Genomic DNA, 19,752 nt, shown 5'->3' on the forward strand with positions numbered 1-19,752 from the left:
AAGGAATTATTCATGCATGAAATGAGAAATGCTGTGGGACGCCTTCCTCCCCATCAATAACTCCACACAATCTACCACTGCAGGACACATTGCCCTGTTATAAATAATTCCCTGCTGGAAGAGCACAGGGCAGTGCATCTATATGCCAAGGGTGGGTGACATCCCTTGATTCATGGAGCATCTGGGCAGCAAGCAATGAGATCACCCACACAGCATGAAAAGAGATGGATGATTTGGTTCTGAGCAACCAATTCATCTACTACTCCATCCACCTTCTTTTCCATACTTGCCACCTTTCACCTGTGTTGTTACCAAGGGCTGAAGGTACTTGCAACAACCCCAAAGCTCAGGCAAAGCCTCTGGAATTGCAAGCAGCAGGGAACCAGTGGGATGCCAGTGACATCCAGCATTCAGTCTGCAACACAGCCACAGTGCAGTTCCATGGACACTTGCTCCTGGTAGCAAGAAATGCTGTGACCACAATCCACACCACAGCAGTGGATCTCAAACTGCCCCAGGAGACAGGAGTTCAGAGGTGGCCTCTGAACTGATAAACCTGAGCATGAAATGAGAGACAGGGTGAAGGGTTTTTGGACAGCAGGCAACAGCTGTCCTAAGCACCAGTGCAAACCCCAAACTGTATTTGCATTCAGAGCAGTGTACACTGTAACATGCCAGTGCTGATAAACCTGGAGCAGCAGCACGTGCTGCACAGGTGATGGTCCCACTGCAGCTTTCCCTGCACCTGGGGGTGGAAAGGGTGGTGGGGCTGCAATTTAGAGTAACAGTACGAAAACTTTCGTCAGTGTCTGCTCCATGCTTTCTGATGGAGCTGGTCCAGCCTCAAAAGCACCCAGCTACTTCAACACAGGTATTCCACTTTGGGGTGCCAAAGCCCCCAGAAAACCCCTAAGATGTTGATGGCTAGCTACAGTTTACTTTCACTCTAATATTTTGACAGGAAAAAGGAAAAACACATCCTGCAGTAAAGGGACTTCAGGAAGTGGCCAGGTTTGGTCCTAAACAGCACCTCCTGCTGTCACTGCTGGGCATTTCTAATGCCATAACCCAGCAGGCATTTCTAATCATCTTAAAACCTTTGCTTTAAACCTCACCCCGTTCTTCTGAAACACCTCTATGACAGTTCCTGCCCATGCACCTTACTCCTGGCAAAGCTTTGCAAGGACCCAGACTGGACGCCTGGATCAATGCAAGCTGTTAGTGGACGAGCCCCATGTCAGCACTTCACTGGTTGATTTTACAAACAGGCTTAAGTCCCGTGGGGCCCAGAGTGTCACCACATGTGACAGCACCCGAGGGGGTGCTCAGCAAAGCCCCAGGAAGTGCTCGGCACAGTGTAGGAACAGGCTTTTGATGAGACAGCTAGAAATCGAGGCAATGCTGCAGATGGGATAAAGACAGCCCTTCCAGCACATTTCAGAGGGTGCTATATTAAGAAGTGTAACAGCAGGACTTTAAAATCTTCTGTCAGGCTCTTTTTGCTGGCCATGCTGCACCTTGAAAAGCAAAGACTGTAATAAAGACAATGTATAACAACCGTTCAAGAAAAAGCTGCTGAAGCAGTTGTGGGGGATTAGAAGTAGCCTGGTTATCTGGGACAGATTTAGCCTGGCCCATCACTCTTCTCTCTGCTGGTGAAAAGAAGGACATGACACAGAGAAAGGAGAGACAAAACCAGGGATGTAGCAACCAGGGTCTACCTGCTGCTGGGTCATCAGGAGAAAGCACATATTGAGAAACCAGGCAGTGTCTGTGGTTTTGGCATGTGAGCAATTGTTATCGATAAGCAAAGAATTAAACAGCTTAAAGGAGTGGATAAAGACCAGGATATGCGATTTTGGCCTGGCATTGTCCTCAGGGCTGACTGGATGATGAGTCCTGGTGCAACGGAGCTGGCTCAGCAGAACGGACTGGTGTGCACAAATGGACAAAACCAGAAGAAAGTACTTAAACTACTTTAAGGGTAGATGCTCCTTATGCATGTAAAATATGCACTAAGCCAATCAACTGCAGAGTCAGGCCTTAAGTAAGCCTACCTTCTAGAATTCAGACTGGTTTTTAGTTAGAAGTTTTAAAGAAAAAAGAAATCAAGCTCTTCTGCCAGCTTTGCTAGCCTGGGTCATGCCAGCTCCAAAAGACTGATGTGACAATTAGCTCCTTGTTAGTGAAATTAGTTTACAAGATCAAATGTGCTGCTGGTTGTGTTTTAAGCCAGCTCCTTGAAAGGACATTGTTAAGGCTTGGTCTCCATCTTCTACATCAATCTTTCACTTCATGGCTTTATTGCTTTCAAAAGGTACTGAATTTGCCTTGCAGCAATTTTCACTTCCAAACATTGAACAAACTGGAAAATCTACAATTATTGGATGTCCTAGAATTCATTACTTGGTGGCTGACTTTTACTTTATATGCTTTACTGTAAAAAGGGACTGAGCAGTAACCACTGAACAGCTTTCTTTAGCTTAGCAGTTGGCCAAGCCATAAATCAAACAGGAAAACGGACAGAATCAATCTGATTTTCACCATCCATCACTACTTTTCTGTCTAAATTTAGCCAAGGCGCCCTTTATTCAAAAGAAGTGCCTGTATCTACACAGGTATTGCACCAAATGCTTCACAGCAAAGGGAGAAACAAAGGTTCATTTACTTAAGGTTAAATAATAAATGCAATTCTGAGCTCTACAAAGACTACCAAGCAATTTTATGCTGCTCTGAGGTCAACAACCTTTGAGATGAGTCACTCTTCAGGAGAGCCCTTCTGCAAAAGACCACATCTAAAGCCTACAGAGCTCACTGCAAACTACTCCTTTCAGTCAGGAACAAGGTAGGTAAGATGAATTGCACCCAAGATACAAGTCCAAACTTTAGATATGGCATAATCATGCATCAGGACAGAATAACTCATCTGTGCCTCTAAGATCTTTAAATCAGAGTCAAAAAGGAGGCTAAGAGGTGCCTCCCCTAAAAGGTAGAAAAGGGAGCAACTAAGAACATTTGCATATTTAAAAAGTGACAGGAAAAAACCAAACAATAAACCAAGTCATGTAAGGGGTGCATATATTCAACCAAAACATGATGCACAGCATGTTTCAGTGCTTCTGAGCATGGTTTTAACTCCCTTAGCACATTCTTGCCACTCTCATGAGTCTCTAAATGAGGACTTTTCTACCACAGCAGCCAAGGAGCGACAGTGACAAGGCAATATTTGTGATGCAGGAACACCGACCAGAAAAGTCTCAGATCCCAGGGCAGCTCCTCCGCTTTCCTTCCTGGGACAAACTGGGAACTGACAGTCAGCGACTTGCACTTCACAAGCCCTGCACAGCACAGAGGAGCTACCTGGGTACTTTCCTCACACCAACAATAAATATGGCTCTGCTGCACTCAAAGCCTTTCCTTCTGCACATGGCAGTGCTTTCACAAGAATCCTACCTTGTAGCTAACACAATCAATCAAACCTCCCTGACCTCTAACTTTTCATAATCCATAGGAGTGAAACGGCAGTCACAAGGAGTTATATTTTCTCTGAAACCATTACTCAATACTGAGGAAGATGTCAGGAAATCAGGGCACAGATTTCATACAAACTACAGGCTGAAGTCAGGGGCTACATGGCTTGATCTCCATAAGCCTATTGCAAGCAATAAATATTTCCTGTTTCTAGCACAACATCTTGAAATGGTGTTGCACACACAACCTTCCCAGAGCACAGGCATCCAATAAGGACACCACTTACCAGCTGGGACAAACCCACCCTATCACCAGCTGCTACATCAAGACAAGCCCCCAAAAGCCATTACAGTGGATTGGGAAGAGCTCAAGAGGAGAGGAGTGAGGGTGGCTCACTACCTCTGTCTTCCCCAGCCACTCACCGAGGGTACTCATTTGAGTATTTCTCACTGGACCAACCCTGTCTGACCCCCAAGCACCTCGTCAAACCTATTCCCCTAACCTCTGGGGAAGGAGGCCATGACTAAATAACAGGGAAACTGGGAAAGATAATCAAGTTGGTAAGGAGAATCAGGCTTGGGAGAACCAGCCTCAGGCTTTCTGCCCTGTTCCCATCAAGGCAGCATGTTGTCTCTGCAGAGATGCTCATCCTTTCATGGAAAGGGAAGAAAAAAAGCAGTTTCCATCTGCAGCATGCCAAGAAACAAGGCCCTTCCCTTGGAACAGGGTCTGACGTACTTCTGACATCCAAGGCTAGAGGCAGCAACACGACTAATGCTACAGTTTGAGGCAAATCCAACTCCTGACCCATATAAATAAATGAATAAATAACTATCAAACCTCTCTGGAAGCAAATCTGAGTATTCTTGATGTGCTTTAAACACCATCACACTTCTAACAGTGGAGGACTTCTTAGAGCAAAGACTCTCTCCCTACAACACACCAACCAGCCTATCCCACTCAGGAAGAGCAGGAAAGGAGGCCCTTTCCCCACCACACCCTCAGGTGTTCCCCACCTGAGGCTGAATCTGACCTATTGATAGCTGCAGGCACCTCCTGGTATCTGCACCTTCCCTCATCTCCAACCCAACCTTCAACCAGGTGGGTGGTGACTTCCATGACCAGGCAGAACCAGCAGACAGCATACCCCTGCTTTCTCATCCCCCTGTGTTTGTAAAGCTTGGTTTTGGAAGATGCTGAGCCCTCCTGACGTGGTGTCTGAGGGTCCTCAGCCCTTCTGAGGCAACTGGGACAGCCAGGACTGCCAGGGACACTACTGCAATGAGTGCTCTCTCCTTGAAGATATAAGCACAGGCCTTTTTCCAGCAGGAGAAGCCTGTGAAGGCAACCTACCATCCTGCAGGTTCCACCTCCTCATGGCCATCCCACCTCAGCTTCCACTGTAATGAACACCTTTCTTGCCTGCAGCCCTCTTCAGGGCTTCTCCAGATTTACTGTGAATATGTAATCCCTGGGAGCTGCTATATTTATCCCTAACTCAGCAAAAGCAAGCCCTGGGGTAAGGTTGCTCCAGTGTGTCCCACCTGTGCATGCCAAGGTAAAGGGCTGCCCCACACCCACTCTGCTGAAGCCCTACAAAGCAAAGAGGACAAACACTGCTTCAGAACACCCCCTTCTGCCAGGAGTTATAGAATCCTACAATGATTTGGGTTGGGAGGGACTCTGAGGATCATCTATCTCCAATCCCCTGCCATAGGAAGGAATGTCTTTCAATAGAGAAGGGTGCAGACCCCAGCAAGGCCTCCAAAGCAGCTGGAGTCTCCATCACCACACTTGCTTCAGCCTTTAACTCTGAGCAAACCAGTGGCAATGCCCCATGTGAAGCCAGAGCCCTGCCGTGGTGCAGAAAAAGCACACATCTGGATGTCCGCTCTTGTTAAAGCCAACACGTTTCTACAACCCCCTCCCAGCACATCAAAGCCAATGTGCCTTGGGTATAATTCTACTGAACCCCACTAGTCCAGACTGAAACAAGCACATTTATTTAACGTGGCAGTGCAAGAAAATTCCACATCCATAAATACATGAACATCTGTCAGGCTGGGCACAAACAATGGACCTGCTGTGGATGATGCATTAACAGAAGATGAAAATTACATGTGTAAATCTCTACATCTCTCAAACTAAAAAAGAAAAAAACCCCAAACTTTGCCACACGTTCAGACTACCACGCCAGAACAATCAGGCCAACAAGTCCCTACCAAAGCCTAATCCAGATCTCCTGTGATAGCATCCATCACCACCTTACACCCCACATCACGTGAACAGGGCTCCTTTGAGCCTCAGCCTCAACACCAGTCACAGGAGCTGGAAATTTGAAACACGTCTGTGAAATAAATTATTGGAGTGAGTAGGTAACAGGCCATGTTTCATTCCATCAGGAAGACACGTGGCAAATGAAGGGCAGGCTGCTCAGGGCTAGTGAAAGCAGACACCTTCACGCCGTGCACCCTCAGACTGAGGCACGCTCATTCACAAAGGACCTGTGGAAACAGGATCGACTTACAAATACGAACAGCACTACAGCAACCAGAGCCAGAAGAGATGCAAATCCACACAAAACTGGGTAGAACTGCAGTATTTTGAGGATCTGTTGGATTTTCCCAAATACAAAGACAACACTAAACCCCCTGTATCTGATGCTAAGACATGCCAGAATGACCAAGAGCAGGTTCACAGCTACAACTCCTTTTTCCAATGCACCAGTATTCCCTAAAACATCATAAATTCATCTTGCAGGCAGCTGATAGCATATACAGCAAACCCAAGGTTTACCACCATTTATGTCACAGGTCTCCTGTAACTATCCAAAGAGCGCTTGGACCTATACTGCCCCTAAGTATAGGCTAAACTCCCAGCAAGAGACAAGGGATTTAAGCCCATGATTAAGTTAAAGCAAATGCTCCACTGAATCTTTAAGCCAAACTGTCCCAAGAGTTCAGTCTCAGTGAACGTGGGGGGTTTTGTGAATATTTTTTTAGAATTTCACTGAAATCCTCTTTAGCTATTTGAGTTATCCACGAAAAATATTCCCACTTCTCAAGAATCCTTGCAGATGCTTCGATGTTTTTCAGACTACTGATGGCTCAAAAAAAGCCCCGTAAAACCCGATGATGGCTTATTCCGAAACAAAAATCACTGTCCGAGAGGCACAGCTTGATGTTATCCCCTGAACACTGACAGCTCCTGAAACCCCACCAGACAAAGATTTTCATAGCCATTAAGTGAATCTAATTGACTTTACAAGCAGCAAAAGCTTGAAAAGGTGTTTTACAAATACCCCTTTTAGACAACTTGGATTTAAAAAAAAAAAAAAAAAAAAAAAAATCACTCATTAGCATCCCTATTGTACAATAACTTCTTCCCCACTTGCTTTCTCTCTTTTTCAACAAATCGCACCACTAACGATGTAGTTCCACCAAGGAGGACTTTACCAGGATGCACTGCTGTTCAGCAGCCAGGTATCTGCCGTGCTTCTATTGCACTGCCTCTCACTAACCATCATCTGAATTAGCACTTAGAAATGGCAGGTGCTCCAAACCAGGCTGTTTTCAAAAGCTTCTCTTTGCAGTTCTACTATTTAACATTATTTTAAATAGGAAGAGTACAGATTTAGGTCTTCCCTGGATTCCCACTAGAAGTGTTACACAGTGTTTCTGATGCTGTTATCTAGATCCAGGGAGGATGAACAGATTTGGCACCTCCAAAAAAAGAACAAAAAGCCCTGGTCTCAGCAAATTAAGTGGTTGGGTTTGGGTTTTTTTTTTCTTGTGCACTTTGACTGCAATAGCAATTTTATACATCCTGTTAAAATGGGAAGAATTAGGTTTGTAAGAAAAGTCATAGGGGAAAAGATCAATGGATACATCTGGAAGTGATGTGGGTCAGGTGCTCTAAAGATGTAAGAAATGTTGTTGCTGGCAGTTCATTTGCCTTTAGGTAAAATGTTCTCCCTCCACCATTGACACGTGGGTTTGTGCACTGATGCACTGTTTTCAGCTTAGCAGACACAATATCCCACTGCTGCTGACTTCTATTTATTTTCTCATCTTTGTTACTCTGAGTCTTCTACCAAAAAAAAAAAAAAAAAAAAAAGTACTTGCACTCACCAGGCAAAATATCTGAACAACAAACTAAAAAGAAGGAAGTACATATACAATGAAATTAGGTAAAGGCACATAAGCTGAAAAGTTTGATGGAAGGAAGGGGAAAATCAGAGATACAGAGGAATCCTGGGTATGGGACCGCCCCCCATGGGAAATGCCAGAAGTGATGAGTGAAGCAAGAACTAGACCAGACCAAAAATCACTGGAGAATTCAACACAGGGATGGACAAGATAGCTGAGCAGAATTCAAAGGAATGCAAGTATTGCAGTTTGACCCAAGACTGGAAATGTGGGATACAGAACTGCTGTGCTAGGGGATGAAAGAGGGGGGGAAAAAAAGGAAAAAAAAAATAACTCAGAGAATCACTGTTGGTTATCTGATAGCTGTTGAAGTGAGTGTTGAATGCAAGGTGCACTGAGGAGCTACTCATGACCAGACAGCTGGCCCAGCACCCCTCATTTCAATTAGCAGCACTAGCACAGAGCCCAAGAGCTGCAACTGTAAAAAGCAAACAAACTTGCACTGCTGATGCCGGTTTCCAAGTCAGGATTCGAGCACGCTGGCAAGAGAGAGTGGGAACAGCTTGTATAACAATGCCTGGTGATCGAGAGTCAATCTAGGGAAGCATCTTACCTAAAAATGCAGTTTTTGTCAATGCAAAACAATTCACACATTTGTCCTGAATTCACCAAAGGTAGAAAATGAAAGGCAAAGGAAAGCCAGGCTGGCACTAATCCTGCACAGAGTTCAGCCCCCAGCATCGCTGGCCGGGACACTGGCACACAGCTCAGTCCTCCAAGGATCACAGGGGGTGGATGCCCCAGCAGCCAGGGCTTCAGAGATGGACCCCCTCAACACCACTTCAACTACTACCATGTATAAAATACCTAAATATGTAATTCAAAGAGGGCCTGGGATGCAGGAAATCCCAGCACTGATGCAGTATAGATTTAACAGTGCCACACAAAGAGGGACCTGCCTGAGGGGTAACAAACACTTAACCATATCTTGCCTCTATCACGATCAGTATTTTTAAGTATACACTTGGGTCTGACCTGTGCTTCTTAAGGAAAGCTGCAACAGAGCCAGCCATTCCATTTTGGGCTGAAAAAAGCATTACATCCCCCACTAAACACAGATCCATGCTTTGTCATACTGAAAAAACAGAGAGGGAGTAGTAAATTAGTTTAGTTTGGACCAACATTATCCTCCCTTTTACTTTCCAGTTCCTGAACTGAAAAATCATTTTCTCACAAAATCTCTGGATTTCAGTTTTGCCGCTTGGATAAGTCCTAGAAACAACACATGAATTTTAAGTGACAAATATTACTTGCAAGTTACAATTTCAAGCAGGACACACTGTGGTGGGACTAATGCATTGTATTATTCCATTAGCGTTTACACTGTTGCAAATCCCATTTAAAATAACAATATCTCATGTAGCCACTTAAAAATACAACTGTAATACATGCTTCCCATTACCAATTTTGAAATGTCTCCTTTCACTCACAGAATCCCATAAAGCAGAAGCCCAGCTTGGCACTAAGCCCTGCGAATCACAGGTCTACCTTTTAGGATTATCCTGTAAGAAATATAATTTTTGCTTTTTGTAAGAAACACTCTTCAAAGTTATAGAAGATAACAAATGATATTGTATATGCTGTCATAAATTGTTAATTGATTGCTGGGGCCCAATGGGTCAATAGATGACTTAAAAGAATGGCTCAAAGCCATCTGTAACAGATACCACAGCTTGAACCTGGCTCTGACCAGACCACTATGAACTAATTTTTGATGCATCCTTAATAAAGGACATGAGGCTTCTTGGCAATTCCCTGTGGCCCCCTTACCGAAACACAAAACCAAAAAAAGAAACAGAAAAACCCAACAAAAAAAACAAAACCCAAAAAACCCACAAACCCCCAAATCCTATTATTTGGTTACAAGGAATAAATTTGTCAATAGAAACTAGGTAAGACATGCTGCTATCTTTGGATTTTCTTTGACTCCTTTCATTAGCCACCTGTCAGGATAACAAAACAATGCCTTAGCTTTCTACAGAATGGGAAAAAAAATAAAAGGGAAAAAGAAAATCTAAAAATATACTTTGAAGCTCCCTGTTTTGCTGATGCAGAAAGTAACAACAAAGGCTCATACATCCCTCAGCTCATCACAGAGCCAGATACCAGCAAAACTCTCTAGCTCTCTCTTTTTGCAGTAGTCTGGAAGGGAGTAGCATCAAGCATGTGATTATTTGCAAGAGGTCCCCAGCACTGCATTACCAAAATAAAACCATGTGCTCTGCAATACACCAGCAAACAATGCTGTGAGCTCCCGGAGTCCCCAAGGGGCTCACGGCCACCCCAAAAGTCATTCCCGTCCTGAGGAATCAAATATAACCTGCCTGAATCAAGATCTAAGTCTACAGAAGGAATTTCAGAAATCCACTCTGAAATTTGGGGAGATTTTGAATGGTTTGCCTTCTTGAAAAATCAGGCCATGCATTTAGACTTTTACACAAAACCAGTTTTTTTTCAATATATTTAGAGGTCTTCCAGTAGAGAGCAATCCCCAATGGCAATTTCTAAAGTATTAAGACCACTGGTGGTGCACTGAGAGGAAACAACATGACCACAGACTCTTAGGGTAATCCTAAGAGGCTGAATGTAATAAATAAATATAACAATGGGAGAGTAAGAATTTTCAGTTCACATTCCTACATCCAAAATTCAGTGTCAAGAGGGGCTCAAAGCTTTGTACCTTTAAAACTCCTGCCACTAGTCAGATATCTAACACAAAGCCTGAATTTAGGCTATTACGAAATCTTAACCTGAAACAGACATTTGGGCAATGGTTTTAAATCTTGGCCATCCCTAAGAAAGCAAGAGAAAGAAGAAGAGCTGCCTAAAACCCTTTATAAGAGTAATAAATTTGCATTTAAACTTGCAACTAAAATTCTGGAGTCAGAATCCTTCTTTGTTTATTCACTAAGACAGTCCTGAGAAATTGCATACAACCATGCCAGAAAACATCTAACATTGAAGAAAACGTTAAAGAAATTACCTCAAAGCTAGAAAAAACCCCAGAACACCTGACATCCCTGCCTCCTTCATGTTCCTAAGTCCCATTGTGGCTTGTTTGCTGGTCTTGAGAAGTTAACTGTGCCTAAAAAACTACTGCTGTTCAATTTACACAACTGGTTACCTCTTGAACTGAAGATTAATGACCAGCACTGGCATGTACTGAGGATTTTAAACACCTGCAGGTTGAGCTTAGGTTCAGTAGCATCATATCCATCCAGTCATGGCTACAACTCCAATATCGCTGCATTAACTGATGGTCATGTTCACAAGGGACTGACTACTTTTAGAGAGAATTCTTGAACACATGGGGGGGGGGGAAAAAAGGTCATGTTACTCTGCAAAATTTACTATAAAATCTATTTTCATCTAATTCTGACATGGGACTATGCCAAACTCGTGGATCTAAAGGGAGAGCTATTTCTATCTTATGGATACACACATTGAGTAATGGGTTTGTTGCATATGTTCCTGCTCCTGTGATAAATAAATAGGAAGGGGGGCAGGCTGCAGCAGCTTGCCCACAAACATGTTTATTCCACTGGCTGTGGATGACACAGCCCTGAATCCACAGACTACTCCACTCATCAGGCAATTCCAGTTTTCCTACACTGGCCCTTGGCTGACAGCATTACACCTCTACTCCGTACTGCCTGAGCCCCTCCAAGAGGGCAGAAAAAATAAAGATTTTGTGGGCTAGAAAGACTCTACGGGCCCTCCAGAGGGTTGAGCAGAGCTAGCCCACGTGGCTCAGCACTGCAAGGGACCCAAGCTGTGTCACCTCCCGATCTACCCAAGCTCTTATCAGCAGGGCTGCAGCATTGGGCTGGGGCTTCTGCATCGCGCTTGCTGCTGGGACCAGGAGAGCCCTTGGTCAGCTCTGGGAATACGGGGTGGGGGTAGGAGCTGGTGCCAGCAGAGCTTTGCCTTGCTCCACACCTGCAGGATGGGGCTGTCTCCAGATGGAGAAGCCAAAGCTCCAGCACAGTGAAATGAGGCAGCCACGAGTGATGGAGTGCCCGTGTCAGATGAGGTGGGTTTTGGGAGGCAACCCACCTCTAAAGACATTTTAGATTATTCAAATGAAACCAAAATATTTCAGCCCATTCATAATGCTGGACAAAGCACATCCCTAACACTCAGAAACAAGAGGTGCTCTCTGCATTGGAGATGAGAGATGCCAAACCAGGCAGTTCCATGCTGCTAAACTGTAGAAACCCAAAAGCAACAGTAGGAATTGCTGAGCTGAAGAATCCCTGACTGTCCCACTTGTAGGAGGTCAGCTTTGGAAATACTTTCTGACAAAATATTTCCCACTATAAAGCATATGACAAGCCTGTAATCCTAATCTTGCAGGATCTCTCTGCTATGGAGGTTGCATCCCTGGAAGCACACTCATGGAATTGCAGAGACATGCCAGCAATGATATACTCACAGGACAGACCCTCCTCTGCCTGAGGAGACCTAAATTCAGTTCCCAGCAGTGATAGGAAGCAGAGCTGGGAAACACCCAGGTGGAGATAAATACACAGCCTCTCCCATGGGTTTCCCAGCCCCACACAACTCCTCACCACTCTACACAGCAGTGTGGGAAAGGCAAGCATGAAAATCCCAATACAGGACAGACAGCTCAGGGGTTTGGCAGATACATGAGGTCAGGGCACTGCAAAAGCCAGCAAGAAATGCTGAAGGTATGGATGCTTCAGATTCCAGCTGCCTCTTGGGCACCAGGAGTGTCACAGGGCTGTCCAAAAACACATTCCTCCACTGGGAAGCAGCAGCCCTGAGCCCTCTCCTGCATCAGGTAACTAAGCCCTTTCTTTGCAAAGCAAGAGCTGCTCTATTCTTTCCAAACAATGTTATCATTTGGCAGCTTCACTCCTGCTTATCTAGCAGCTTGAGCATTATCCAGAATGTGGAAGAACTGGGCTCTGTGGCCGCCCCTCTGCCTGGGGGCTCAGTGGGGAGAAATACCCCCCCACGTCCTCTCCCTGTGTCTTTGGAAGGGTTTAGGCATGGCAGAGAAACCACAGCTCCAGGGCTGAGGATCTCCTCCCAAGGTAGACCCTGTATTTTCCCTGCACCCCAAAAGTCACTGGTGCTCACCTCAGAGGCTCCCCAAGGCTCAGCACTTATGGAGCTGAGGTAGCAGGAGCCACATGATCCATACCAGATGTTCACCTTTCAAACATCATGCCAGAGCGATCAAACCCACTGCCAACAGGCCTGATGCAAGACACAAATACTTGCTTGTTACCCAAACACCTCACTGCAGGCATGAGACAACTCACTGCAGGCACGAGACACCTCAAAAGGTAGAGGCAGCAAACAGGGTCTCACATCCTCACAACCCAACTCTGGACCCACCTCAGTTGATGTCCTTCTGGCACAAGGACATGATCCCAGAACCTCTGCCAAGAAGGGCAGGACATCCCTCCTTTGAGCTCGGCTGAGGAATGTGCCACCCAAGAGCAGCAGAAATTGGACCCTAATGAGCCATCCCCCCACAGTCCGTCTTCCTTAGGGCCCTGTCCCGCAGGGAGGTTGCGATATCTGCGCAGGCTCTTCATGCGCACCCTCATGTACAGGGGACAGTGGGCAGCAGGACAGGGAGGCTCTGCTCACTCCTGGATGGGCACAGGAGAGCAAAGCACCTGTCCCCTTCCCAGCATGAGGCAAGCAGAGGCACCCGTCCGCCCACAGAGTGGGAGCCGGAGCTGTGCAGCCACTGCCGAAAGCTGCCCCAGCCCTCAGCGCGGCATGGCGAGTGTGACCCAACACCTCCTGCAGCAGCACTCCAGCTTCAGCTGCTGCATCACGCCAAGCAGATGCCCTCGACACCCCACCAGGTCCTGCGGCCTCAGCTCTGCAGGCTGCCTATCTCTGCTGTCTGTCCATCTTCCCCAGCAGCACTGGGCACTGTGATGCAGCCACCAAGCTTGTCACCAGTCCCCAAACTCCTGACAAAGGCCAGCTGCTGCCACCACCAGGTCTTTGCACCGGCAGGACAGATACGCACACCCCTCAGCAAACCCTACCAGGACAGCCAGCAGCAGGAGGTAACTCTTTAAACAACCACAGAAAGACATAGAAATTCATCAGCCAAAGCCCCAGCTCCACTCGCTTCGGGGAGCAGCAGTTTTGCATCGGACACAAGGAGTCTTGGTTTCCGTAAGCTCTCCAGCAGAGACCTCAGCCTCACAAGCATCTCTCTAACACACCAATCACTGCAAAAAGACATATAACACAACCAACTGGGACACTGTAAAATTGATTAGTCATCAAAATCATCAGACCATAAAAGAAGCTCCAGCTGTGCTCATCTTTTTTGTGTGGATAAATGCAAGAGGCAGGGCTCTATTTAAAATTAATTTTTTTTTTTTTTGGTTGGTTTTGGTTGGGCTTTTTTTTGTTTACTAGAGCCTGTTACTCTGGTTGACAATTAAGCCCATTATCCAATTCCTTTCTTTTTCACCACCCCAGTAGTCTTTTTTCATAGCCTTTGAAGAAGGAAAAAAAAAACCAAAGTAAATTCCAGTAAGTGCTATTTTAAAATGAAAAATGCAAGTTTATAAAGAGCTCAGGAAGGTGTTTGAACCATTCAACCTTCTGTTTTAAGACTCCAGCACAGACTCAACAAAAACAATTCCTTTCACATTGAAAGCAATTTCAAGTCACACCGCTGTGTACAAGCTCCAAGTTAAGCAGTGGCCCAAACGTTCTGCCAGACCCTTGGCATAAATGTAGGAGGGCAAGAGAAAACAAAGATTTAAATTTTGGCTAGTGTACTTCTGCAAAATCACTGTCAGCACATATTTTTCAGTTTGTACCAAACCCAGCAGAGGAAAATTCAAACAATAACTAACTTGGAGGCGAGAGGTTCAAAAAAACTGCACGAGAAAAACCGTAATATGGTGTAACTCATGGAATTGTTCACCACTAATCATTAACCTCGGTGCTTATGGTATCCCATTGCAAAATGGGTCCTTTTGGCTTGGTTATAAAACTGACCCACATGTTTTTTGGATGTTTTCACAATACCACGAAGAATGATCAATTTTAATAGTTAAAATATCCCCTCACTGTAGATGCCTGCCTAACCGGAGGCTATTTGCTGCAGATGCTCTCTACAATAGTACTCCAGCCCCAGGCACCATGGAGAGCCGGCTGCAAACAACAGGTTCTTGTGCTTGGGTAGCTTGGATTCCAAGGGGAAAAAACATCAGCAAATCTGCAACCAACATCTTTATCCCAGACCTTACGACCGTGTCTCAGTTCTACCTTTGCATTCATCACCCTGAGAAACAGGAATTCATAACCCCACCACCAAAATGCTCCCTTCCTCTTTTTCCTATGTTGCAAAAAAAATATTCAAGGAGGAAAATATTGATTCTCTGAAGAAGGAGCAGGAAGTTTCCTGGTCATACTCCCAGGCCAAGCTGCGGTTGTATCAGGTTGGGTTTAACTTGCCTAGCCAAGCTCTCGCCATCTCCAGCCTTTCTGAGACCCCATCCCCACAGCCCATTTCTCTTGCTGAGACCAGTTCTTAACATCTCACTGAGAAAGCTCTCACAAATATCTCATCTGCAATACAACGAGCCCTTCTCATTCCCACTGCAATCATTTCTGCCTGGGTGCTAATTTGTAAACTAGGCAAATAAAAGACAAACTTGGGGCTTGAATTTGTTTTACTGCCATTGTTCTGTCCTTTGGGTGGGACAGGCAATGCCAGTGTGGCACATCACTGCCTTCCTCCGGATGCCTTCCGGCCAGCCAGCCTTCAAGGCGCACAAGACTCCAGGATTTTCTAGGATGACTGTATTTATACTGCTGTCCTGTAGGAAAAAATCCACCAACTCCACTTTTGGAGGAAACAGAAGCAAACCACTGGATTCATGCCTTGTGCACAGCTACACCAAATACCACCACATGGATTCATTGCACACGGATGGCGCCGGTCCCAACACGCAGACACCCTTCTCCTTACCCAGACCCCAAAGCCTCTTTGGTCTCTTTACGCTATTATGACTCCAGCCAACTTGCTAACACCACTATCATCAAGAACCTTTAACAAGAAACAACAATCCCATAAATCTGCTTTTTATGGCATGGCAGAAGCCTAATTACATGATTAAATTCTGTCAAAAATTAAAGCCCACACACTTGCTCTAAATTTGCAATTAGCCCTTTCAGGTACCAAATAAAAGCAATGTTAACATTTCAAAGACATGTTGGCAACACAGCTGAACCAGATTACATTACTGACCCTAAACAAATTGAGGGCATTACTTTGAGTCCCTTTCCTTTATTTTTTGTGTCTGCTAGTGTTATAAATACAAGCATTGTGATCCCTGCTCTAAATTGTGACCACACAAGTCCTCAGGATTAACAAGCGAAGCAGCTCAAACACCTATTAACTCCATATTACATGTTCTTATTCTACTGGAATCTTCTGCTATTTTCTCCAGCATAATACCTTGCTGGACCTCACTGCAGAGGTGCAGAAATTTTTCACTATGAATCCTTTTATTTCTGTCACACCACCTTTAATGAAGATTGAGCTTTTTATATACAAGTCACACATCACTTAATTTTTACAAAAACAAGCCCTGTAGATGAAACACACAAAGATACGCACTATGATGGGAAAGGAAATCTAAATTAAGCTAGTTAATGCTTCATAAGAGGAGCAACATTTTAGCAAAATGTGACACTGAATGTTAGAAGTGAGGGAAGGTTTGTGGCTAGGGTAGTTCCTAGCAGTTCTTTAGAAGTGCCCAGGGAAAAGTTTGTCACACCTGGGAAACAGGAATGATACAGCAAATGATACAGCAAAAACATGGTCACATGGAAAAACAACACAGGAGGTACCCAAGAAGAGAGCAGGTAGCCCAAGAAGATGGAACTAAGGTGGGATGCTGGCATTGCCCTGCTCTTCCAGCTCACTAGCACTCTGCGACCACCAAAAGCAAACCCCAAACGACTGCCCAGGCATCCCCCTACTCTTGTCCTCAATATGGATGCATGCCTACAAAAAGAGAAATAGCACCTGACAGGTTCTAAAGAGACTTTTTTTTGATGACATAAGCTGTCTTTTACAGTTTAACAAGATAACATTATCATTAGATATTGTATTTTAAATTATATTCATATATGTAACAAATGGATGAACCCATATTAGGACAAGCTTATGCGGCAGCAGCCCTTTACATACCTGATCTGTGCCTCTTCCAAAACACCTGCATTAGGGAATGTTCTTGAATGACATGGGAAAATGGGCTCAACAGCTAAAACGGGCTCCTCTGAGCATTTGGGCTAAAAGGTCATTCAATCTTCTCCTGCTGTCAGAACTAATACCAAATGCACGGAGCAAAGAAAGACCGAGCTCGAGATGTAAGGGCTGGGGTGGACCCAGGCTGCAGCAAATAACCCACATCCTCCAGCCTCAGTGTCCCCAAGCACCCACACCCCAGTCCTCCGGGTGGCTGTGGGACCCAGCAGTGCTGTGCTCGAGAGGTGGACAGAGGCTGCCTGGGATGACTAGGCACTTGGGGGAGGGGGAGTAATTAAAAACAACCCAAAAAACCCCAAAACCAGCAAAAAAACCTTCAAACCAAACCAAACCCAGAGATGGCTTTGTGCCTGGTGTGGCTAAAGAGCTGCATTCTGGCGACTTTTGAGCTTGCTCAGTGCTGCTGACAGGAGGAAAAGGCGCCAGCAGCAGGGAGCAGCCATGTTCCCCAGCAGGCTGGGGGAAGGAAGGAAGGCTCCCTCAGGGAATTCGTACTCACCTGGCGGTTTCATGTAATATTGCTCAATATCGGACATGTCCGTGTGCAGCGCACAATCGAGATAGTGCAGGATAACTTTTCTACTGAAGTAGTACCTCATGCCCATCAGAAAGATGGGCAAACAGCAGGTCAGCAGGACGGACTTGGTCACAACAAAGCACATTACTATGGAGATAAGGAAGAGAAATAAACGACACCTGTCAGAAAAGAGAATTTAGTGTTGATTTTGGAATACAAAGTCATTATAAAAATAAATCAACAAAACAAGCACAATCAAAATATACATTTGCAGTACACACACAGTTCACGCTCTCGAGATTATCGTGTTAAGGGATGGCGTATCGCGACGAGATAACCCGGAGAAGTTTATTAGGTCCTGAAGGAGCCGGCGGGGAGGATGCCGCCACGCCACAGCAGGGCCCACCGAGCCCCTCCGGAGCGGGGCCGTGGGGACCCCGAGGGCCCCGTACACCCCAGGCCCCCTTCGCTGTCCCCGGTGAGGCCGGAACGCGGCCGGGCGGAGGAGCCGCGCTGCGGGCACCGCTCCGCAGCCATGTGTTCGCCACTGCGGCAGTGCTATTTCCATCAGCACCGACTCCCAGGGCAGCCACCCTGCCCGCTCCCATCCTGGGGGCTTCTGCCGGTGCCCCTGAGCCAGCGGCTCTCTCCGGCACGGCCCAGAGCCACCGGCTGGGTCCCCCTGCTCCCCAACGCCTGCCGGGGGCCCCCCTCCAGCGCGGGGTCCCGTCCTCCCCGGTGTCCGGGACATGGGGTGCGACCCGCCTGCAGCCACCGAGGGCACGGGACCACCCCAAAGCCCTCTCGGGGCGGGAGGCGCGCATTATTAATTACCGGCACGGGGAGGGGACACCTTGCAAGGGCTATTTTTGGGCATTTAACTCAGGGAGGGGAGGTGACCCCGCCGCTCGGTGCTGCTGCAGGGGTGCCCCCTCCCCACGCCGGGGGAGAAATGGGGGGCGCTCAGTGGCGGCCCCGGCTGTCTCCAGGCAACGCCGGCACGCCGTGCCCCCCTCGCCGGGCTGCGCGGGGGCGGCCACTGCGCGGTGCGCTCCGCTCCCCTCCGCGCACCCCCAAGCCCTGCAACAACCAGAAGGACGACTCTACCCTCACCCCGCGGCGACCTCCCCTTCGCGGCTCCCGCCCTTAACACCCGCGCAGGGTCATGCATCCCCCGGCGGCGCAAGGCTCCCCTCCCAGCCCGCCTGCCCCGCCGCAGCGCTGCGGCTCCGCGGCCGCCCCGCACGATGCTGCGGCGCTCCCCCGGCCGCACCGCGCCCGCGGGCCCCCGGCGCCTCCCGCCGCTCCGACCATTTTGTGCAGACCCACAGCGGCGACTAAACCCGGCGCCCCCATCCCCAAAAGGGAGCGGATACTCACCCGCCAGCAGCCCGTAGAGCAGCTGAGTGAGGGGCTGCTGCTTCAGCCCCCTGAACGCCGTGTTGGGGATCCGCTCCATGATCCCCTCGTAAAAGATGCGGCGCACCACCTCCTGTTCAGAGGGGTGGAATTCGCGGATATAGACATTGTCGCGCCTGGGGTCTTCTTTTGGTGGGGTGAGGGGAGGTGGGGTGAGGGAGGGGAACCCGCCAAAGAGGGCCACATCTGGGAGGAGGAAACAATGATCGTGTCTTTTTTGGATCCCGGGATTGATTCATGATCTTCCGCCACAATCTTGGTCTCACAAACCATCTTGGGAGACAGACAATGCATGCAAACCGGCCGCGGGGAGGGGGCGAGGAGAAAAACAGGGGGGGGGGTGTCAGAAAATTAACAAAAAATTAAAATGAAAAAAAAAAAAAAAAGGAAAAAGGGAGGGGAAGGCGCGGAGCCGGCACGGAGACCCGCGGGCAGCGGGACGCAGAGCAGAGCGGCCGGGCGGGACGGGAGGAAGGAGCCCCGCTGCATTTTGGAGAGGCATTTATAGGGCGGGGGGGGCCGCGGGTCCCGGGGTCCTAGAGCCCCCCGCATTGGCTGCGCGGGGTCGCCATGTGATCGGGGGGCGGGACACCCCCCCTTGCCCCCCCCCCCCCAATCCCTGCACCGCCCTTGCAAATTACTACGGCGCGGGGCTGCGCGGAGGGTCGGGGGCCGTGCATCCCTGCCCGCATGCATCGGTGCACGCGGAGGGGGGGTTATTAATTTATTTTTTGTGTATCTATTTATCTATTGCGAACGCACGGTGCACTCAGCAGCTTTCTGGAATAGTCGCTGCGGGTGCGCGGCGCTGCGCGGGGCGCTGGGAGCGCGGAGCCGCGGGGAGG

General features: G+C 47.5%; 1 protein-coding gene across 1 annotated transcript in view; it reads right to left on the bottom strand.

The window, feature by feature from the left end:
• The window catches only part of NAT8L (N-acetyltransferase 8 like), a 33,133-nt gene extending 13,703 nt beyond the window's left edge, over window positions 1–19,430 (bottom strand). The window contains 3 exon segments of the mRNA XM_039551149.1: window positions 17,471–17,635; window positions 18,869–19,018; window positions 19,021–19,430. Of these exon segments, the coding sequence (XP_039407083.1) occupies window positions 17,471–17,635; window positions 18,869–19,018; window positions 19,021–19,201 (496 nt within the window). The 5' untranslated portion in view covers window positions 19,202–19,430.
• Window positions 19,431–19,752: the final 322 nt, after the last annotated feature.

Source organism: Corvus cornix, chromosome 4 (genome assembly GCF_000738735.6).
Source record: "Corvus cornix cornix isolate S_Up_H32 chromosome 4, ASM73873v5, whole genome shotgun sequence".
In the NCBI taxonomy this organism is placed as follows: domain Eukaryota; kingdom Metazoa; phylum Chordata; class Aves; order Passeriformes; family Corvidae; genus Corvus; species Corvus cornix.